Here is a 15,577-nt window from a genome sequence, read left to right as displayed (position 1 = left end):
GAGTTCCCCAAAACACCGTTATTCCTGCTGGTCAGAGGCAAGGCAGTAAAATGAGATCTTAAAATAAGTAAAGAAAACCCAAATTTCTATTAAAAGAGGTTTTAATCCAACATGGTTTCTAAATATTAACCATGTACTAGTTTCCAGCTGTGACATGCAGTACAGTTAAAAAAAAAAATATATATGTACAAAACAATTGAATATAAAAATGAGCCCAGTTCCCCTGACGTCACAGTGAGTGTCAGTAAAACATGACAAGAGAGAGGAAAGAAATACAGGATTTCTTACAGGAAAAGGTCCAAAGAATTCCTTCTCAGAAAAGCAAAGTGTATTTATCACATTTGGAAGCAAACATTTGTTTTGCTTTTGTTCCTTCAGTGGTCTTGGAAACAGGAGTTGTAGAAGCTGCCTGTCAGACATCTTTGAATCTGGCCAGCACCTTCCCAAGCACCAGCTCGCTGTTAGGTACCGTGCTTTTGCCTGTTAGCAGCCAGCTGCTAGCAGGGAATTGGAACCCAAGCGGTCATTTTGTTCCAAATGAAATCTGCCTTTATTGTTCTAGCTCTGTTTTTCATTTACTCTGTTAGTACCATCTGCTCTCATTTTAATTATTTTTGTTAAAGCCACCTGTTCTGGTGCTATATTAATCTTTTTAATGTATACAGGTTTCTTAGTAATAGACCTGATGCCATATAAGAGAAGCATGCCACGCTTTTTCCAAGTAATACATGTTTACATGTGGATGCGCATTTCAAGGTAGGCTGTGCTACCCAAGAAAACACGAACTGATGGAAATTCAGAAAGTTTTTCCCTCAAAATATTAGATCAAGAGATGAATTGCCCTTTCACAGGATGGTAGGGAATGGGAGAGGGAGGGCTGGGAAAATTAATTTCTTTGCAGATGTTCTTTAGTTTGGAGGTTGACTTTTTTGCCTCTTCACAGTGGGAAGGAGATGTTGCCCTTGGGGGCACAGGTATCCTGAGTTTTTCAGATAATCATCTGTTTTGTGAGCCAGCAGACCAAGTGCAGTGCTACTTCTCACCTGAGAACCAGTATTCGCAATACAGAGCATGAGATCAGACAGGGCTATCTTGCACACCAATATTTGCAGGCTTTGATGAGCAGATAGTGTTGTTGGATGGTATTTGGCAAGCCTTCTTTACCAGTATGTCCAAACATGTACGAGGGCTTCCATGCAAATGGTAGGAAGGGCAGAGTAAGTTGATGCCTCTTCCGTTCTACTTCGTATCTTCGGTGAAATTGCAGAGACAGGAATGTGACCCCATCCAGGCAGCTTCAAAAGTGATCGTGAATGCTTGATGTGCCAGCTAACGTGAGGCACAATTACGCTTGAGTTTTGTTCTTGTTGCAGATTTCCAGTTGTCATTTCTTGTCAGAGATAGGCAGTAGATATTAATGTATTGAAACCAACACATTAACTGTAATCAATCAATGCCTTGATACGGCTGAGATATGGGAATACTCAGACTTTAGATAAAGAAATATTATTAGTTAATCAAGAAAAATATAAATGAAATAGAGGCATTCTGGGCCTCTCTTCTTTGGCACAGCAAGAAGTATTAAAGCTATAAGTGTTAAAGACTTGGAATTAAAGCATATTAAAAGCTCTGCTATAAGTTTCAAATACTATGTTCTCATTTACTCAGTACATTGCAGTGCTGAGTAATGAGGGGCAATGGAGAACTGGTGTTTTGTTTGGATACAGACATCTGTAACAGGTTGAAATCTGTAGAATCTGTACTGTAAATCCTTACTTCTCAGTGTTTAATGGCGATGGGAGTAGTGTCCTTTTCCACATCACTGCCCTATGCTTTGGTGATTCCATGAACAGTGAAGTGGAAAGAGGATATCAAGGCTGAATTAAGGGAGATGTTTCAATTGGCAGTGCATTCAGCAGAGAGGAAGGTGCTTGATCATCTTCCCTTCACGCTTCGTTGGTGTTTGGCTTTTCAGTCTGAGTCAGAATCAGAGTCCTCATCTGAAATTAATAATAAAAAAAAACGCAACCAAACAAAAAAATCATAATAATGAAAACATAAACTGGAAGTTGCAGCAGCTTTAGCTCTTGCTGAGAGAGACCTACTGCTTCTCTGTGGGTGCCTGCTTTGAAGGATGTGGCGTATTTAGGAGGAAGCTTTTAAAATGACAGTGCTTGCTAACCTGATAGAGCCTGAAATAGTATTTCACAGGACCTGTGAAATGTTGCTGAGAGGCATTTAGACAGTGGCAACACAGATAACAGTTACAGTGAAAGAAGTCACAAAGATATTGTTAGCATGACCACCAAGAGGAAGTCTGCTTAAGATGTGCTTCCTGTACTAGAGTATTGCTCCCTGCTGTGGGTCACAGTTACGCACTGCCAGTTAAACGGATCTGAAAGCCAGAAGCTTTAGGGCATTAAGAAATCCCTATAGGCTTATAGAGATACATTTGCCCGAGCTTGAGACTGGGCTTGCAAGAAGCAAGAGATTTCTGGCCTTCGCAGTTGAGTAACAGCATGGATGTGGGTTTTTGTATTGGAGGAGCAGTGCTGCTGGGCAGAGCTCTTTCTTGGTCACATCACCAACACAAAGGTGCATGACTACCTGTTTGTAAGTTGATATGTTTCTCTATCTCCAGGCAAATGACCCAATATTTAGCCTAATTTTATACCCTAATAACCTGATTTGTTCTGAGGTAATTTCAGTTTGTGGGGAGAAAGTTCTTGTCTTTCTAAGAGTCTGTTTCCTGTGATCTGTTCATTTGTGTCTTCTTTCCTTAGTCTCTTTGGCCTAAAGCTTACAAAGCACTTAACAGTCTACTAAAATATCTGGAAATGACTGTTAGCTTTACTGTGTATCTTCTGGGATAAGTCGTAATAATAAAGAGATGATAAAGAGAAAAGAGCTTTTTAGACAACTAAACTAAGACATTTTGATGGGAGTCCCCTAAATCCAACTTCCAACTTCTACAGTAGAAGTTGGAAGTTGGATTTAGGGGACTTTCAAACGTAGATGGCACAAAACTGAGAAACTAAACTTCAAATTCTTGGCTTGCTAGTATCTTTATAAATAATTAAGATTCCAGTTCTGTTTTAAGACTGAGGAACTTCATAATTCAGCCTGCTCAAGGCATAGAAATCTCAGGTAGCCAAGAAAGGAAACTCTTTAATGAGTGCTCTTGCTCTCATATGAAGGGTGAATAGAGGAGAAAGTCTCATGCTCTGTGCTGTATGACCAAAATGGGGAATTTTACCTACCTTCTGACTTGCGCCTTTCAGGGGACTCAGAATTGCCTTGCTTGAGGAAAGTAACCAGGTCGTTAAACGTTATGTAGAAATCAATAGCATACACTATTGTGGCTATAAATCCAAATACCTAAAATAGCAAAATAATATTATCTTTAACAACAGTTTATGTCTATCAATGACAAACCAGAATAAGCTTAAGTGACAAAAGAAAATCTCTTGAGGAAAACTTGGGCTTGATTTTGGCTTGCCTCACTCTAAAAAGATGGGGATGGGAAAACCCTGTGACTGGCTGGCATCAACTAACTGAGAGCTATTTTGGGAGCCTGAGCAGTGATCCCTGCAGTTGCTCTGTCAGGTGTGTCCTTAGCCCTTCCCCGGGCTACATCCCTCTCTGTCTTTGCGCATGTCCTGAGTGTCCTGTACCAGGTACCACAGGAGAGTGTAACCTACACTGCCACCATCCCAGGGCATCTCTACCACTCACAAATCACCTCAGTTTCCCTAGAAATCTTTTTTTTTTTTTTTTAACTTATTTGCGGGGAGACACATGTCTATTACAGCATGAATTGGGTTGAGATAAAATGATTCTGGAGTTATCTATTCAATGTCAAAGCAGCAGATAGGGTAAATGCTATGTTGCACTGTTCCATGTCTAAACAGAGTGACAAAAATTACAACAAGATCCTTGTTGTGAAATTGTGTATAACATGAGATTGCTTGGTAAAGATCGGTGGCTAACAGTACTGGGTATTGTTCTTCCCTGTCTTCTAATGTCTTAATGCAAATTTCATTTATGAAGCATAAATTATTGATGCCTAGAGTCAAGTTGCAGATGGAGAGGCTGTATCTTATTTCTGAACAGAAAATGCTGACAGCAAAGGCTCTTGCCTGGACAGTCTGTATCCTGGAGGGTAAAATGACGCTGCTCTTGTTTCAACTCATCCAAATAAAATAAAGCAATAGAGGCACAAGGTTGAAATTACTTTAACTTGGATCATCCTTAGAAGTTACATGTATTATTATAATTTCCTCTTCATTCAAGTAATTTTTTCTTTAAGGAACAGATAAGTTTTATGTTCATTTTACAGTTGGTAAAATTAAAAAGCAGAATACATATAGATGCCTTCCCAAAGTAGTACAATTAACATTGAGCAGCAGCGTTTGGATGAAAACAGCCGTTCGTTGATTCAAAACCTGTTTTTCTAAATAACTGGCCATTTCTTCCTTGCTTAGGGCAAATTCTTTACATAGTTAATTGAAGAAGCTTCTACTACTTGCAGTGGGGTCAAAATTTCATTGTTTCTGATGTATGTGCCTATGTAATCCACCAAAATACTTAAGTGGGAAGCTCACATCTACTTACTCCTGCTGCTTTAGATGCTCCATCATTGTATTTTGAGACAGCAGCGATTGAAATGGCGAAGTAGATAACAGCAGCAGTGACGCAGCGCAAGAAATCCTGTAAAATAAACCATCTTGCATTGTCAGATCAGTCACGTAATTTCAAAATCCAAACTCCTCTAAGAATCGCTTCAAAAATTATAAATGTTTGGTGTTAAGTCACTGGACTTGCCTGGTGCTGAAGTGTGACTACAGCACGGTATTTGCAGCAGATGAGTTGCTCATCTGAGAAAGATTATTAAATGAAAGATGACTGAAATCTTAGCATTAGCTTCTGCTCCTACACGTTGGTATAAAGCCTCCTTTTATCACATTCTGAGACCTTTCTTCAAGGGCAATCTTTCTGTGACATTTCACATGAGGCATCGCAAGGACTAATGGAAGAATAATTTGAAATGCCTTAAAAAATTTCACTTGTAAGCAGAACTGCAATAGCAAGTGCTCTGCAGGGGTACCACTGCCTATGGGAAGAACGCAAGATGAAAATTGCACAAGTGTGCTTGCTTCCCTACAGAATTAGCCTTGTCTGTAGGAACTCCTCATTCAGGAAATAAACACTTGTAGTGTTAGGGCTATCATTTATACTTAGTTATGTATACCTGGGCCTCCTGCAGCTAGCCTGAAGTGAACGTACCAATTTTTATCATAGAAATATGTGCTGCTGTAGCTCTGCAGGGCAAGGACCATGCCCTCTAATACAAGCAGTGATGTGCTGGAGCAGCCATATCTGTGAACTGTGTATTAAATGAAGAACTGTGATTGCTAGGGCATGTGTAAATCATGTGAATGGAAGAATGGTATCTTGACCTCTGTTCACAATTAGATCTTCTGCCTTTTCAGAACAGATGGATGGATAAGATACCATCTCAAGAGACAAATTCTACAAGAAACTTGATTCCTCTGGAGTCAGACTGAGGTTAGTTATCTACATTCTGTGGCTGGAGTATATTATAGTAATGGATATAATAAACATAAATGCTTTTTTGTCTTAGTTCTGGATAGTGAAATGGAGATTACCATCTGAAAAGCACACAAACTTTCATAGTCTGTCACTGCTGTTGTTTTATCCACAAAAAGGCCTTGCTAATGCTCCCTTTATAAGTTAAGAGTTCCCATTCAAATCTCACCAGGGTGAACTTGTGCTGGACTGTATCAAAAGAGAACCCAAATCGATCGGGTTAGTGTTTTTTTGTGTGTGTGTGTTTGTACTGCTAGATAAATGTTCCCTTATTAATGTATGTTTGAAGCAACAGAGACATCCAGCGGTCATTGAGCAGTAATTACTTGCAACTGCAAACCTGAAAACTCCCTAATGAGTAGCCAGTGACTGTGTGTGTGAGCCCCTGCCAAAAAGAGCTGCAGGGCATCCCCACTTAACAAATGTAGTTAGCCATTTGCATGTGAGTACGACTCTGCATCTGAACAGTACTTACTTAAGAATTTTCAAACATTTTAGTGAAGTAGGTGCATTACAATGCAGTGTGCCTCAGTTTCTGCATTTGTAAGGGTGGCAACATTGGTCAGGCTGATATTGGCTGCTTTTGAAAATTTCACTGCTAAACCATTTGCGCAGAATCAGGCATAAATTCTATGCTCTAGTAAAACTGTGCTTTGTGTCAACACCTAGAAAGTATATAGTAGATCACAGTTTAAAGAATGCTTTGGAACCTTTTGAATGAGAGGTAATATGGACATATTTCTTGTAAGATGGTAAAGTTGTTAGCAGCCAGCCTAAACTCCAGTACAGTCCCTTCTCTGATGTTCTACTGTACAATTAAATCTGTGCTTGTATTTCACATTTCACTTACCGTCAAAGGCCAGTAGAGTCCTTTAAACTTCTCATTAAGTTTAGAGGCATAGGCAAAAAAAAGAAACAACGCCAGCAGAAATTCTAGGAGTGGTGCCATCATGAAAGAGGCAGCTGAAGATGCAATATAGCAGATAAAGATGATAAATGACAGCACCTACAAGAAAAGGAAAACACTAGTTATTCGCATGGAAAAGCCTCAGGCAGCTGAACAGCTTTGAAGTGTTACTCTGCTGGTGATGGCATATCTTGCTTCCCACTTCTCTTGCACCAAATGAATATTCTTGTTTGTTGAGGAATAACTCTAATGTCATTTATTTCAGTGTATGTAAAAGTAACTTTCCAGACAGCTTGATGCATTTGCACCTATCTGAGTCAATAATTTGCTCTGGATTGTAAGCAACTCTGATAACATAATTCTGAAAATAGAGTGGAACATTGCCAAGCAAAGAGAGCTTTAAGCTTTCAACTATGACAGTTCTCATTTGAAACACGAATCTTAGTTCATATAGCCCAAAGTAACTCAGCATTTATAATCTCCTTGGAGCTGAAAGAAAGTATTCTGTTGATGGATAGAAAAGACCCGAGAATTAGTTATGTGCTTTCTGTACATCTCTGGTTCTAGTTTCTCAGTGTAAACAACTGTCTAGCTAGCATATTAAATAAAAACACTTTTTGTAAGTGCATTTATTATGTGTTAATTTACACCTGAGCTGCTGTACGCAGCCTTTCCTCTTGAAGGCAAATTTCTGCCCTGGGTGCTCAGATATGTTTTTGGTCACCATAGCAGTAGACACTGTTTAAGTACTAGACCAGCAGGATTTTCTCAACTTTAATTCTAAATTGGGAATTCATATTTTTCACTCATCTAACCCTAAAAATAGACATATTTCTCCCCTACATGGTACCTCTGAGGGCTTTGGGACCTTGGGACTTTTGGGTTCTCAAAAAGCACAAATGTTTGGACAGAGATCATCAGTGCATTTCCCTCATTAAATTTCATAACCATGGCTTTATTTGATTGTTGCTAGTGTGTGTTCCTGTGAACCACCTGTACTTAAATAAATACCTTCATTATATTTGAAAGGTAAGGCATTAATTGCGCCTATGAGAGATATGTCAAACCTCACATACATGCATCAAAAGAGCCCATTTACATATAGTGGGCAAATAAGCAGTTCAATCCTATTGAAATGATTTGTTAATTTGATAAATTAACAAGCCTTTATTCTAAATTCTGTAAAAGCAGTCAGTTCTTGACCAGGACCATAGTAACGGGAGTATATTGTTTTGATCCATTAGGACTGGGTGGTAAATTTGAAAGGATGTGACATTTTCAGAAAAATACTGTATTTATCTTAAAAATGCCTCTGTGCAGTTCTTGTTTCATTAAGTTGTAGAAAGATGGTTTGATTTATTATACAGAGTTCATTTCCACACTGAGGGCTGTTGTCTGTTAATATTTATCCTATTTGTTGTTATTTCTCTTACTATTATTTGCTATTGCTTGAATAACCTCTTTGCAGGCTTTTCCAGAGTTTTCATATAGTGGGAGGGAACTCGATGTACATGTATCTTATCCTGTTATTTTATTTCTGTGAATGAAAAGTAATACGTATTGTTTGAACAGAAGATGGACGTAACAGAACTTGAGAACTGATAGGAGGAGAGAGGACTTCTTCCTCCTCCTTGTCATACTGCCCATTCCTTCCCACCACCTCACCCAAGGAATGAGAACAGAAAGAACTCGACTTCAGCTTTGTGTATCTGGTTCACCCATGTTTGTGGAATGTAATTTAGACTTGGTTTCAAGTTTTCTAGGTTCAAAAAATTGCTATGTAGATAGGACATCTCTTTCATGTTTATTCTTGTGTTTAAAAAAAACTCTCCCTTTTTTTCTGGCTACAGGAAAGCATATGACAGCCGTGATCCAGAGACAGAGAAATACTCAGGGATGAACAGCAGCAGGGAGGAGATGCATTCAGGGTAGGTCCAACCAAGGAAAACCCTTTCAACATCAAAAAGTTAGACCTGACCTACACTTCGCAGATCCTTTATGAGAGAATTAAATGCATTATATGTTAAATAATACATCATATGACAGCAGTGAGGGAAGGTAAAGAGGCAAATTTCAGATCTGTAAGTTCATGAAGCACAGCAGAGATGACTTTGATCTCGGTTCCGTTTGATACGGTAACTCCTATGCTGCCTTTAAACTGTGAAAAAGGTTTTCTGTCAGAAGCATTAATTATTAGGTAAAATGAAGGGCCTTTCTGTTCTCTTAAGATCAGCCTTATGGTAATCTGTGTAATTTGAGGATCCCATGCTCTTCCCTTCAACCCCGTGGCCCTGAGCAGGTCTTCAGCAGTATGAAGCGCTCTACAGCAGAGCCTCAGGTGCTGCAACACAGCTCAGGACACAAACCATGTTTCATGCAAGAGCACTCCAAGGGGACTTTTCCTGTTCCTCTGTGCTGGTGTGATGACAGTGTTCCTGTCTGGGTTAAAAATAAACTGCTGGACAGATGAAAGGATCAGCCTGAGCGTTCTGGCTTTCTAATCTGGTCCCATTCAAAGAAGGTGGCATCTGGCAAAGTATTGTCTATTATAAAACCTAGTCAATTGGCTAGTTACTTGCTCACACAAATGCCTTAGTTTTTGATAGAATCGGAGCAATCTCCTGCCTGTTCCTTAACCCTGGTGAATGGTGATCATACTCCCAGCTCAACCACCAAAATGACTGCTGGCTGGGGTCCAGCCACTCAGAGCTTTCCGTGCCTTACACTACTTGTCAGCATCCTATCGTGCTCAGGAAGGACATGTCAGGGCTGGATTAAAAAACTCTGAATTGCAAGAGTTCCCTTGATTTCAGTAGTTACTGATAACAATAGTAAAAGGGAAAGAAGCCAACACAAAGAGTGATAATTGCTCCTCTACTCATCCCTTGTTTTAGTGGTGTTCAGAGCCCGAAAAGGTCTGAGGAGTGTTTTATTACTAGCACATAAGTGAAATACCTACCCACAAAATACTGGATCAGCTTTTGAAAATGAAGGTTTGACAGACGGTGTTCTTAGATGTTAGAGCCTTCAACGAGGTGAGGCTGGAAGGCACTCAGAGGGAAGCAGCAAGGCTTGGGAAGAAAAAATGAAACAAGAGGAAGGAGGTGCCTGATGGCTCTGTCAGGTGGTGGCTGCTGTGCTGCAACTTGTTCTTTGGCTTTCTTGCTTTGTTTGTCTGGTGCTTATGTCAGAGCCCTGACATGGATATTAATGCCTGATCTGCTCTGTAACTTGGGGACAGTTCTGCATAATACAAGAGCACACAAAGCTGTCAGCTTCTGACTGTTTCTCATTTCTCTTCTTGTAGAGCTCATTTCCCCTTCTGATGGGTGGAGTGCACAGACTCCCTGAGCAATATCCTAACAGTATTGTTATCTAAGACTATTTTCTCTGTTTTTTGAAACATAAAAGTGACTAGGTAAGTTGTTAGCATCTGACCTTTTAATTGCAGTGCTAGTGAGTGAAGGAGTTGATACCATCTGAAAACTTGGTAACTTTAAAATATACTTCTCTTCCCCCAGTAAAAACACTGATGGGCCAGTTTGTACCCAGAAATAACGAACACCTATTTATTTACTTCTCCAGATTTCAAATCTTTGAGACAAATATCTAGCAAACTGAAAGTTGCTCTAAAATGACTACATCAAAGCAACCTTCAGAATGTAGCCTGACCCCTCTAAAGGACTGTCAAATGATCCAGTGCATGTCACGCTTGCTTCACACTTTTTTTTTAAACTGAAGTTGCACTTTTAAACATTCACTTCAGAGAGGTCATTTCTCTAACAGCTCTGTATCTGCTATAAAAAAAAAAAAGAGAGGAAGTTTGTGAGGCTCAGTGCAGTTGCAAGTTTATTTCTAGCACTTTCAAACTCAGAAAGTACTGCTGCTCTGGGGGGGGGGGTGTGTGAAATGGGGGAGTGTTTATCAATTGCGTTAATTTGTATTTACATGGGGGGGTTTCTTTTGCTCCTGGGATTACATCCTTGTGATTGATAGCAGTTAAGGAGTCTGAGTTGTTCCTGCCCTCCTGCTGAAAGGTTAATGTGATCCTTGCCACCTTTGCTGTGGAGGAATATTTGAAGGCAAAAAGCTCTTGTTCAGCAAAGGGCAGAACAAGATCCTATCATGCTCTGGCCGTGGTATGAATATAAAAAGTCTTGTCAAGAGAAGAGGCCCAGTTTTTCACTAAGCACATTTTTTTGGGGGAACGTATCCAATTAATGAAAAATATAATTAAATATTGCTTTTTAAAAAAGGAACTCTTGGTATTGTATTTGATACAGTAAACTTCTTCCATGCAGTATTTACTTAATAATGTGTTTCTGGGCTTCATCAACTGGCCAGACACTACGAAGGCTATACTTTATCGCATAGCCAGCTTTCAATGTAAGGTATAAAATAAAATTACTTAGTGCGATTAAAGCAGCGTGCTCCTTAAGGGAAGACTGCTAAAGTGCTGAGGTCACAGGCAGGATGTGAAGGCGTTTGTCTCCCCTGTGCATGAAGAACAGACCCACTCCAGCCCGTGGGGGGATGACACGGATGCCAGGAAGCAGCTTACATCATTGTACACAACTCCACACGCCCTGCTGTACTTCACTTGCTGCTCTGTGTGGCCAAATGTGTGCAGCTCATTTCCCCCTCCACAGAAAAGAACAGGTTTGCTTAAATAGTTTAAAAAGTGACTAGCAGTGATGTCTTTTGGATAACTGTGTATTTTGTTACTGTTCACTAGCAGAGAGAGAGAGATCTTAGGGGTCTCTACTGTTGAGTTACTTCATGTTCCTTGTGGAGTCACCTTGGTTCTTGGTCCACCCAGAGTTAGTGGCAGGGCTCGCCTGGCTACAGACCCAGAGAAAGTCACAGGGCTTGTCTTCAGGGGCGGCTTTGCACAGAGAATCTGGAAATGTCAGTTATGCAGTGCAGTTCAGAGAAGACTGAAAAGATAAAAGAAGAGAAGACAGACAGGAAAAGAAGAAAAAACAGATAAAACAATTTCTACATCCTTTGTGTTGTCACAAAGGTGACACAGGACAACCTGAGGTAGTCATATTTTTATTACACAATTTGTAATGCTATTGCATAGTGGATTCTAGGGAATGAGCATGGCTGTTCAATGGTTCCAACATGGGACAGAGGGAACTAGAAAATAGGCCTCTTATGCAGGAGGAGAGCATGGATGATGTGTTGGCCTTCAAGATGGCAACTTGAATATTAAGGAAAAATGAACAGCTTAAAATGAGTTTTGAAGTATATAGAAGATATGGTATGGAGAGAAAATAGAAAGGAAAATAAAAATAACCTTGTCAGAGAGAGTGGTGATTAGAAAGCAGTGGAGCCAGACAGAATAAACAGGATCAGGAGAGAGACAGCAAAGCTTATATACGTATTTGATGTTGCTGCTCCTTTGTGGCTGTGTAGCTATCCCAGATGGAATAAAAAATTCATAAGGTAGGAAGATCAAAAGGAAAAGGAGCAGGGGGAAAAACAACTTCCTTCTCTGAATAAAATTTGAGATGATTAAGCTTCTAGCTGTAATTAGTTTCATCACCAGCGTAACTTGTTCTAGAGGAAGTGCCAGAATGCCCAGATTTGGTAGCCGACAGAGCAGCTGACATGAAAGACTGGATGCTGACAGTGTTTGGGTGCACTTTCACTTTGTAGAAGAATGTGCGTGAATGTTATTTTAAGAATATTTTCAAAATGTTTTTTAAAAGCTGGCTCTGGCAGTTTCCTTCCCTCTGAGCTCCGCAGTCCTGCCCAGCAGGCTCACTTTTGGAGCTCCGTGCAGCTCTCCTCCAGGATGCCCCAGCGAAAGTGGTACCAGTGCTGCACGTGGCAGGCTGAGAGGCTCATTCCGTTTCCTTGGCTGTGTTCTGTGAAGGCTGGGGGCTTGGTTTCTCCAAGAAAGGCCACATTGTCTTCTGTGTCTACCAAGACCTCAAATGGTGCAAATTAAGGAGTGGTTGAATGTGGCAGTTGTCTGAATTCATAAAGTCCGTCAGTCTGCTCTAATTTATGACAGCTGAACTGATCGTATGTCAGCCAGGTCTATTGGACAAAACAAGACAATTTAATGGAGTTACTGGCACCAAGTGCACTAGCAGCAAGGTTGCTGGGCTGAAGGAATTTCCTGAAGCCCAATTCTGTTCCTTGCAGTCATAGACTGAAAAGAAGTACAGCCATATAGCCCAGATATATTTGCAAGTTGCTTCTTTGCTTTGGTGGTATGATACTTTACAGAATATGATGGTTTGCTTTTTTTGATGTTGAAACAAATTTTTTTGGCATTTTCAGTAGCTGAACAAAGAACCTCTGAACTACCTGCAGGGGTGCTAATATTTGCATGACCTTAATGACTGAGAAATAAAGTGCATTTCTTGTGACTTGCCAAGCTGCTGAATAATGTCAGAGAGATTCAGTAGCAATAATGAGAAACCCATTTTGTTTCTGAGTAAAAGATGCTGTTCAAAATCTGCATCCCACGAATACAATTTACATGCATTTATGCAGGACCTCACCCAACCCTAGTACTGTCAAAGAGCAGGAATCAGACGTTTAATGCAACCAATGGAAAGCTAAAGCTGAAACACAGATTTCAACTATGATAGATTTAACTTGGACTCATCTTCAAATATCTGGCACTGTATTTCTTTAATTGTATACAGACTTTTTTTTTCAGGGGTCTGCGTTGTTTTCAGGGATTTCTTCTGGCAAAGCTGATGCTACTGGAGAGAAACTACTGCTGCCTCCCCTCTGCCAAGAAACGTCATCCTAAACATGTGGGCTGGCCTGCAAGGAGCTCACAGAAAGCTTACGCTGCAGCTTCGACAGATGGATCTTAGAGCTGCTTTCAGTCCGCCAAACCCTCAGGAAGCCCTAAATGGCCTTACAAAGGATAAATCCCTATTGTGTCAGGACACAGCAGTTTTTATTACTTTGGAGAGGCATAATCAGTACTTCTCTCTGTCAACAGAAGGGTAAGTCTGATCCCATGACCAGAATACTATTCCTCAAATATGTCACCCATCAGAAATGTTAAAAAGCCAGGCACCCTGAAAGTTGTCATTTGCTGGCTGTGAGGTTTTATGCGGAATTCCAGTACATGTCATAGTGCATAACAAAAATAGGTGCCAAAGAAGCAAAGTTGGTTGGGCTTTCGTATCATCTAAATGTGTTTCTTGTCAGCTGCAGATGCTGTATGAATAGGGAGCGGAGCTATGTGGAGTTTTAAGGCTTCCCAGCAGAGCTAACATGCCCCGTGACTTGCGGCTACCCAGCCCCAGGTGTGGATTCCCCACCGCAGAAAATGCCCTCACTTCCTGAACAAGCAGGCTCCTCTCAACGCCAGTCCTACAGCGCCAGGCTGCTTCCCCTCGCTGCCTGCCCCAGGACTGCGCCCACAGACCAAAGGTTCACAGGAGCCGATGGGGAAGGGCTGTCTGGCCCCTTGCCATCACCCATCACCATGGGCACTGTGCAGTGTAGGGCAGCCAGGAGCCCGCCTGTGCTGCTGGCCCTTTCCTTTCTCTTGCTTGAATTGCCTTATTTCCTCCTCTGGGTTAGCGCAGGGGATAGCCACAGACATATTACAGATCTTAAACATACCCATCCCTGGTTTGGGTGGTCTTGGTGTTTGGCTACCTGCTGTCAAAACTGTCAATCTCCTGCTAAAATTACAGACAACTTTGAGTTTGGAAATTGAGAAGTTTAAAGATGCTAAAAGTAATTTCAATCACTTAACTTTCAGTTTAACTTTTGCTTTCTAAGTACCCACTACCCATGTGGCTATGTTCCCTCTTTGCCTGCTAGCTGCCAATTGTTCATCTGTCAGGCTTTCTGGTGTTTTGCTCGCTGGTGTAACACTTGAAGCCCTTGATGGGCAAAGGCCTGTAATTAAGGCCATCCCAGACCTCACTACTTGACCCTAAGGAAAACCACAGTGTAGTTCTATGGGAGCAGTTTTTCCAGAGCAAGCTTGTTCCGTACTATTCGGTACATTAACAGTAAATCTCTGCCTTTGGGTGAGCCCCTGTGTCCTCCTGGGTGACCAGGGACAAACGAGTGTGGGGGAGCTCAGCCCCGCAGGCTGGAGGCTGCGCTCCCCTGCAGCAGGGCACCCATCACCAATTACCGAGTTCGGTCTGCAGCAGGCACCACAGGCTGCCGTGTGCCCCGTGCTAGCACCAGCACTTACCGCCCGTACCCGGGCACCGTGCTGCCTGTGCGCACCGTGCAAAGGGGGCAGAATGAAACACAAACCGCACGGGGTGCTGCTCCGGCCCCTCTCCCGCTTCCCCAGCGGGCTCTGCCTGCACCGGGGCCGCGGCACCCGCAGGCTGCAGCCCCCCCCCGCCCTTGCCGCCCGCCCCCGGCCCTTACCGACTCGGCGAGCAGCAGCTGCCCCTTGCGGGAGCCGAGGAAGTCCCGCGGCGGCAGCAGCGAGCGCAGCCCCGGCGGGGCGGCGGCCTCGGCCCCCGGCTCGGGCTCCTCCATGGCTGCGGCGGCCGCGGGCTGGCGAGGAGGAGCGCGGGCGGCTCGGGCTGCTGCTGCTGCTTTTTTTTTTTTTTTTTTTTTTTTTTTGAAGGAGGGAAGCGGAAATCGTGACAATGCGGAAACGTGAAAAAAAAAAAGTTTCAGCATCCCCAAATCCGAGGGGTGGGGGCCCCCGGGGGGGCGGGATCCGCCGGCTGCCCCGCGGTGGCTGCGGGAGGGAGCCTGAGGGGGCAGCGCCCCCCCAGCACCTCGGTTCTCCCCTTAGCACCTCGTTCCCCCCGGCTTCCCCTTCCCCCTGCACTCCTGATGTTTTTACTCCTGTGCTGGGTAGCCCAGGCGGCCTCTCCCTGCCCTGCCCGCAGCTCGGTACCTCACCAGGTGCTCTGTTGCAAGTTCCCTTTCCGCAGCACAAGGCCTTTCATTCCTTTGCTTTTGGCTATTGTGCTGCCTCTGCCTTGAAACTATCCCTCACACCGGTGCTTGCCCTTTAATTTGAATGCTCAGATTTGCTCAGTTGATGCCTAAATTTATGATGGGCTTCCTGAGCGTGAAGTCAGTTGTAGC

The 15,577-nt window shown here is 42.4% G+C and overlaps 1 protein-coding gene across 1 annotated transcript; it reads right to left on the bottom strand.

Annotated features, from left to right (window-relative positions):
* Window positions 1-83: 83 nt before the first annotated feature.
* On the bottom strand, window positions 84-15,073 carry CMTM3 (CKLF like MARVEL transmembrane domain containing 3). Its single transcript, XM_084533771.1, has 5 exons — window positions 14,900-15,073; window positions 6,461-6,616; window positions 4,615-4,710; window positions 3,261-3,378; window positions 84-2,000 (listed from the first exon to the last, which is right to left on the bottom strand). The coding sequence occupies exons 1-5, from the start codon at window positions 15,011-15,013 to the stop codon at window positions 1,972-1,974; spliced, it is 513 nt and encodes a 170-aa protein (XP_084389897.1). The 5' UTR covers window positions 15,014-15,073; the 3' UTR covers window positions 84-1,971.
* Between the last annotated feature and the right edge of the window lie 504 nt (window positions 15,074-15,577).

Source organism: Aythya ferina (assembly GCF_964211825.1).
Source record: "Aythya ferina genome assembly, chromosome: 12".
Lineage (NCBI taxonomy): Eukaryota > Metazoa > Chordata > Aves > Anseriformes > Anatidae > Aythya > Aythya ferina.
Note: the sequence above shows the minus strand (reverse complement) of the source record. Positions and strands in the feature narration are given on the sequence as shown.

Bases quoted from the DNA above. Each gene is read 5' to 3' on its own strand.
- CMTM3 (XM_084533771.1), bottom strand. From the start codon at position 15,013: ATGGAGGAGCCCGAGCCGGGGGCCGAGGCCGCCGCCCCGCCGGGGCTG. The intron at 3,379-4,614 runs GTAAGTAGATGT...TTGCTATTTTAG, and splicing joins GAGCATCTAAAGCAGCAGGA to GTATTTGGATTTATAGCCAC. The intron at 2,001-3,260 runs GTAGGTAAAATT...TATTAATTTCAG, and splicing joins TGAAAGGCGCAAGTCAGAAG to ATGAGGACTCTGATTCTGAC.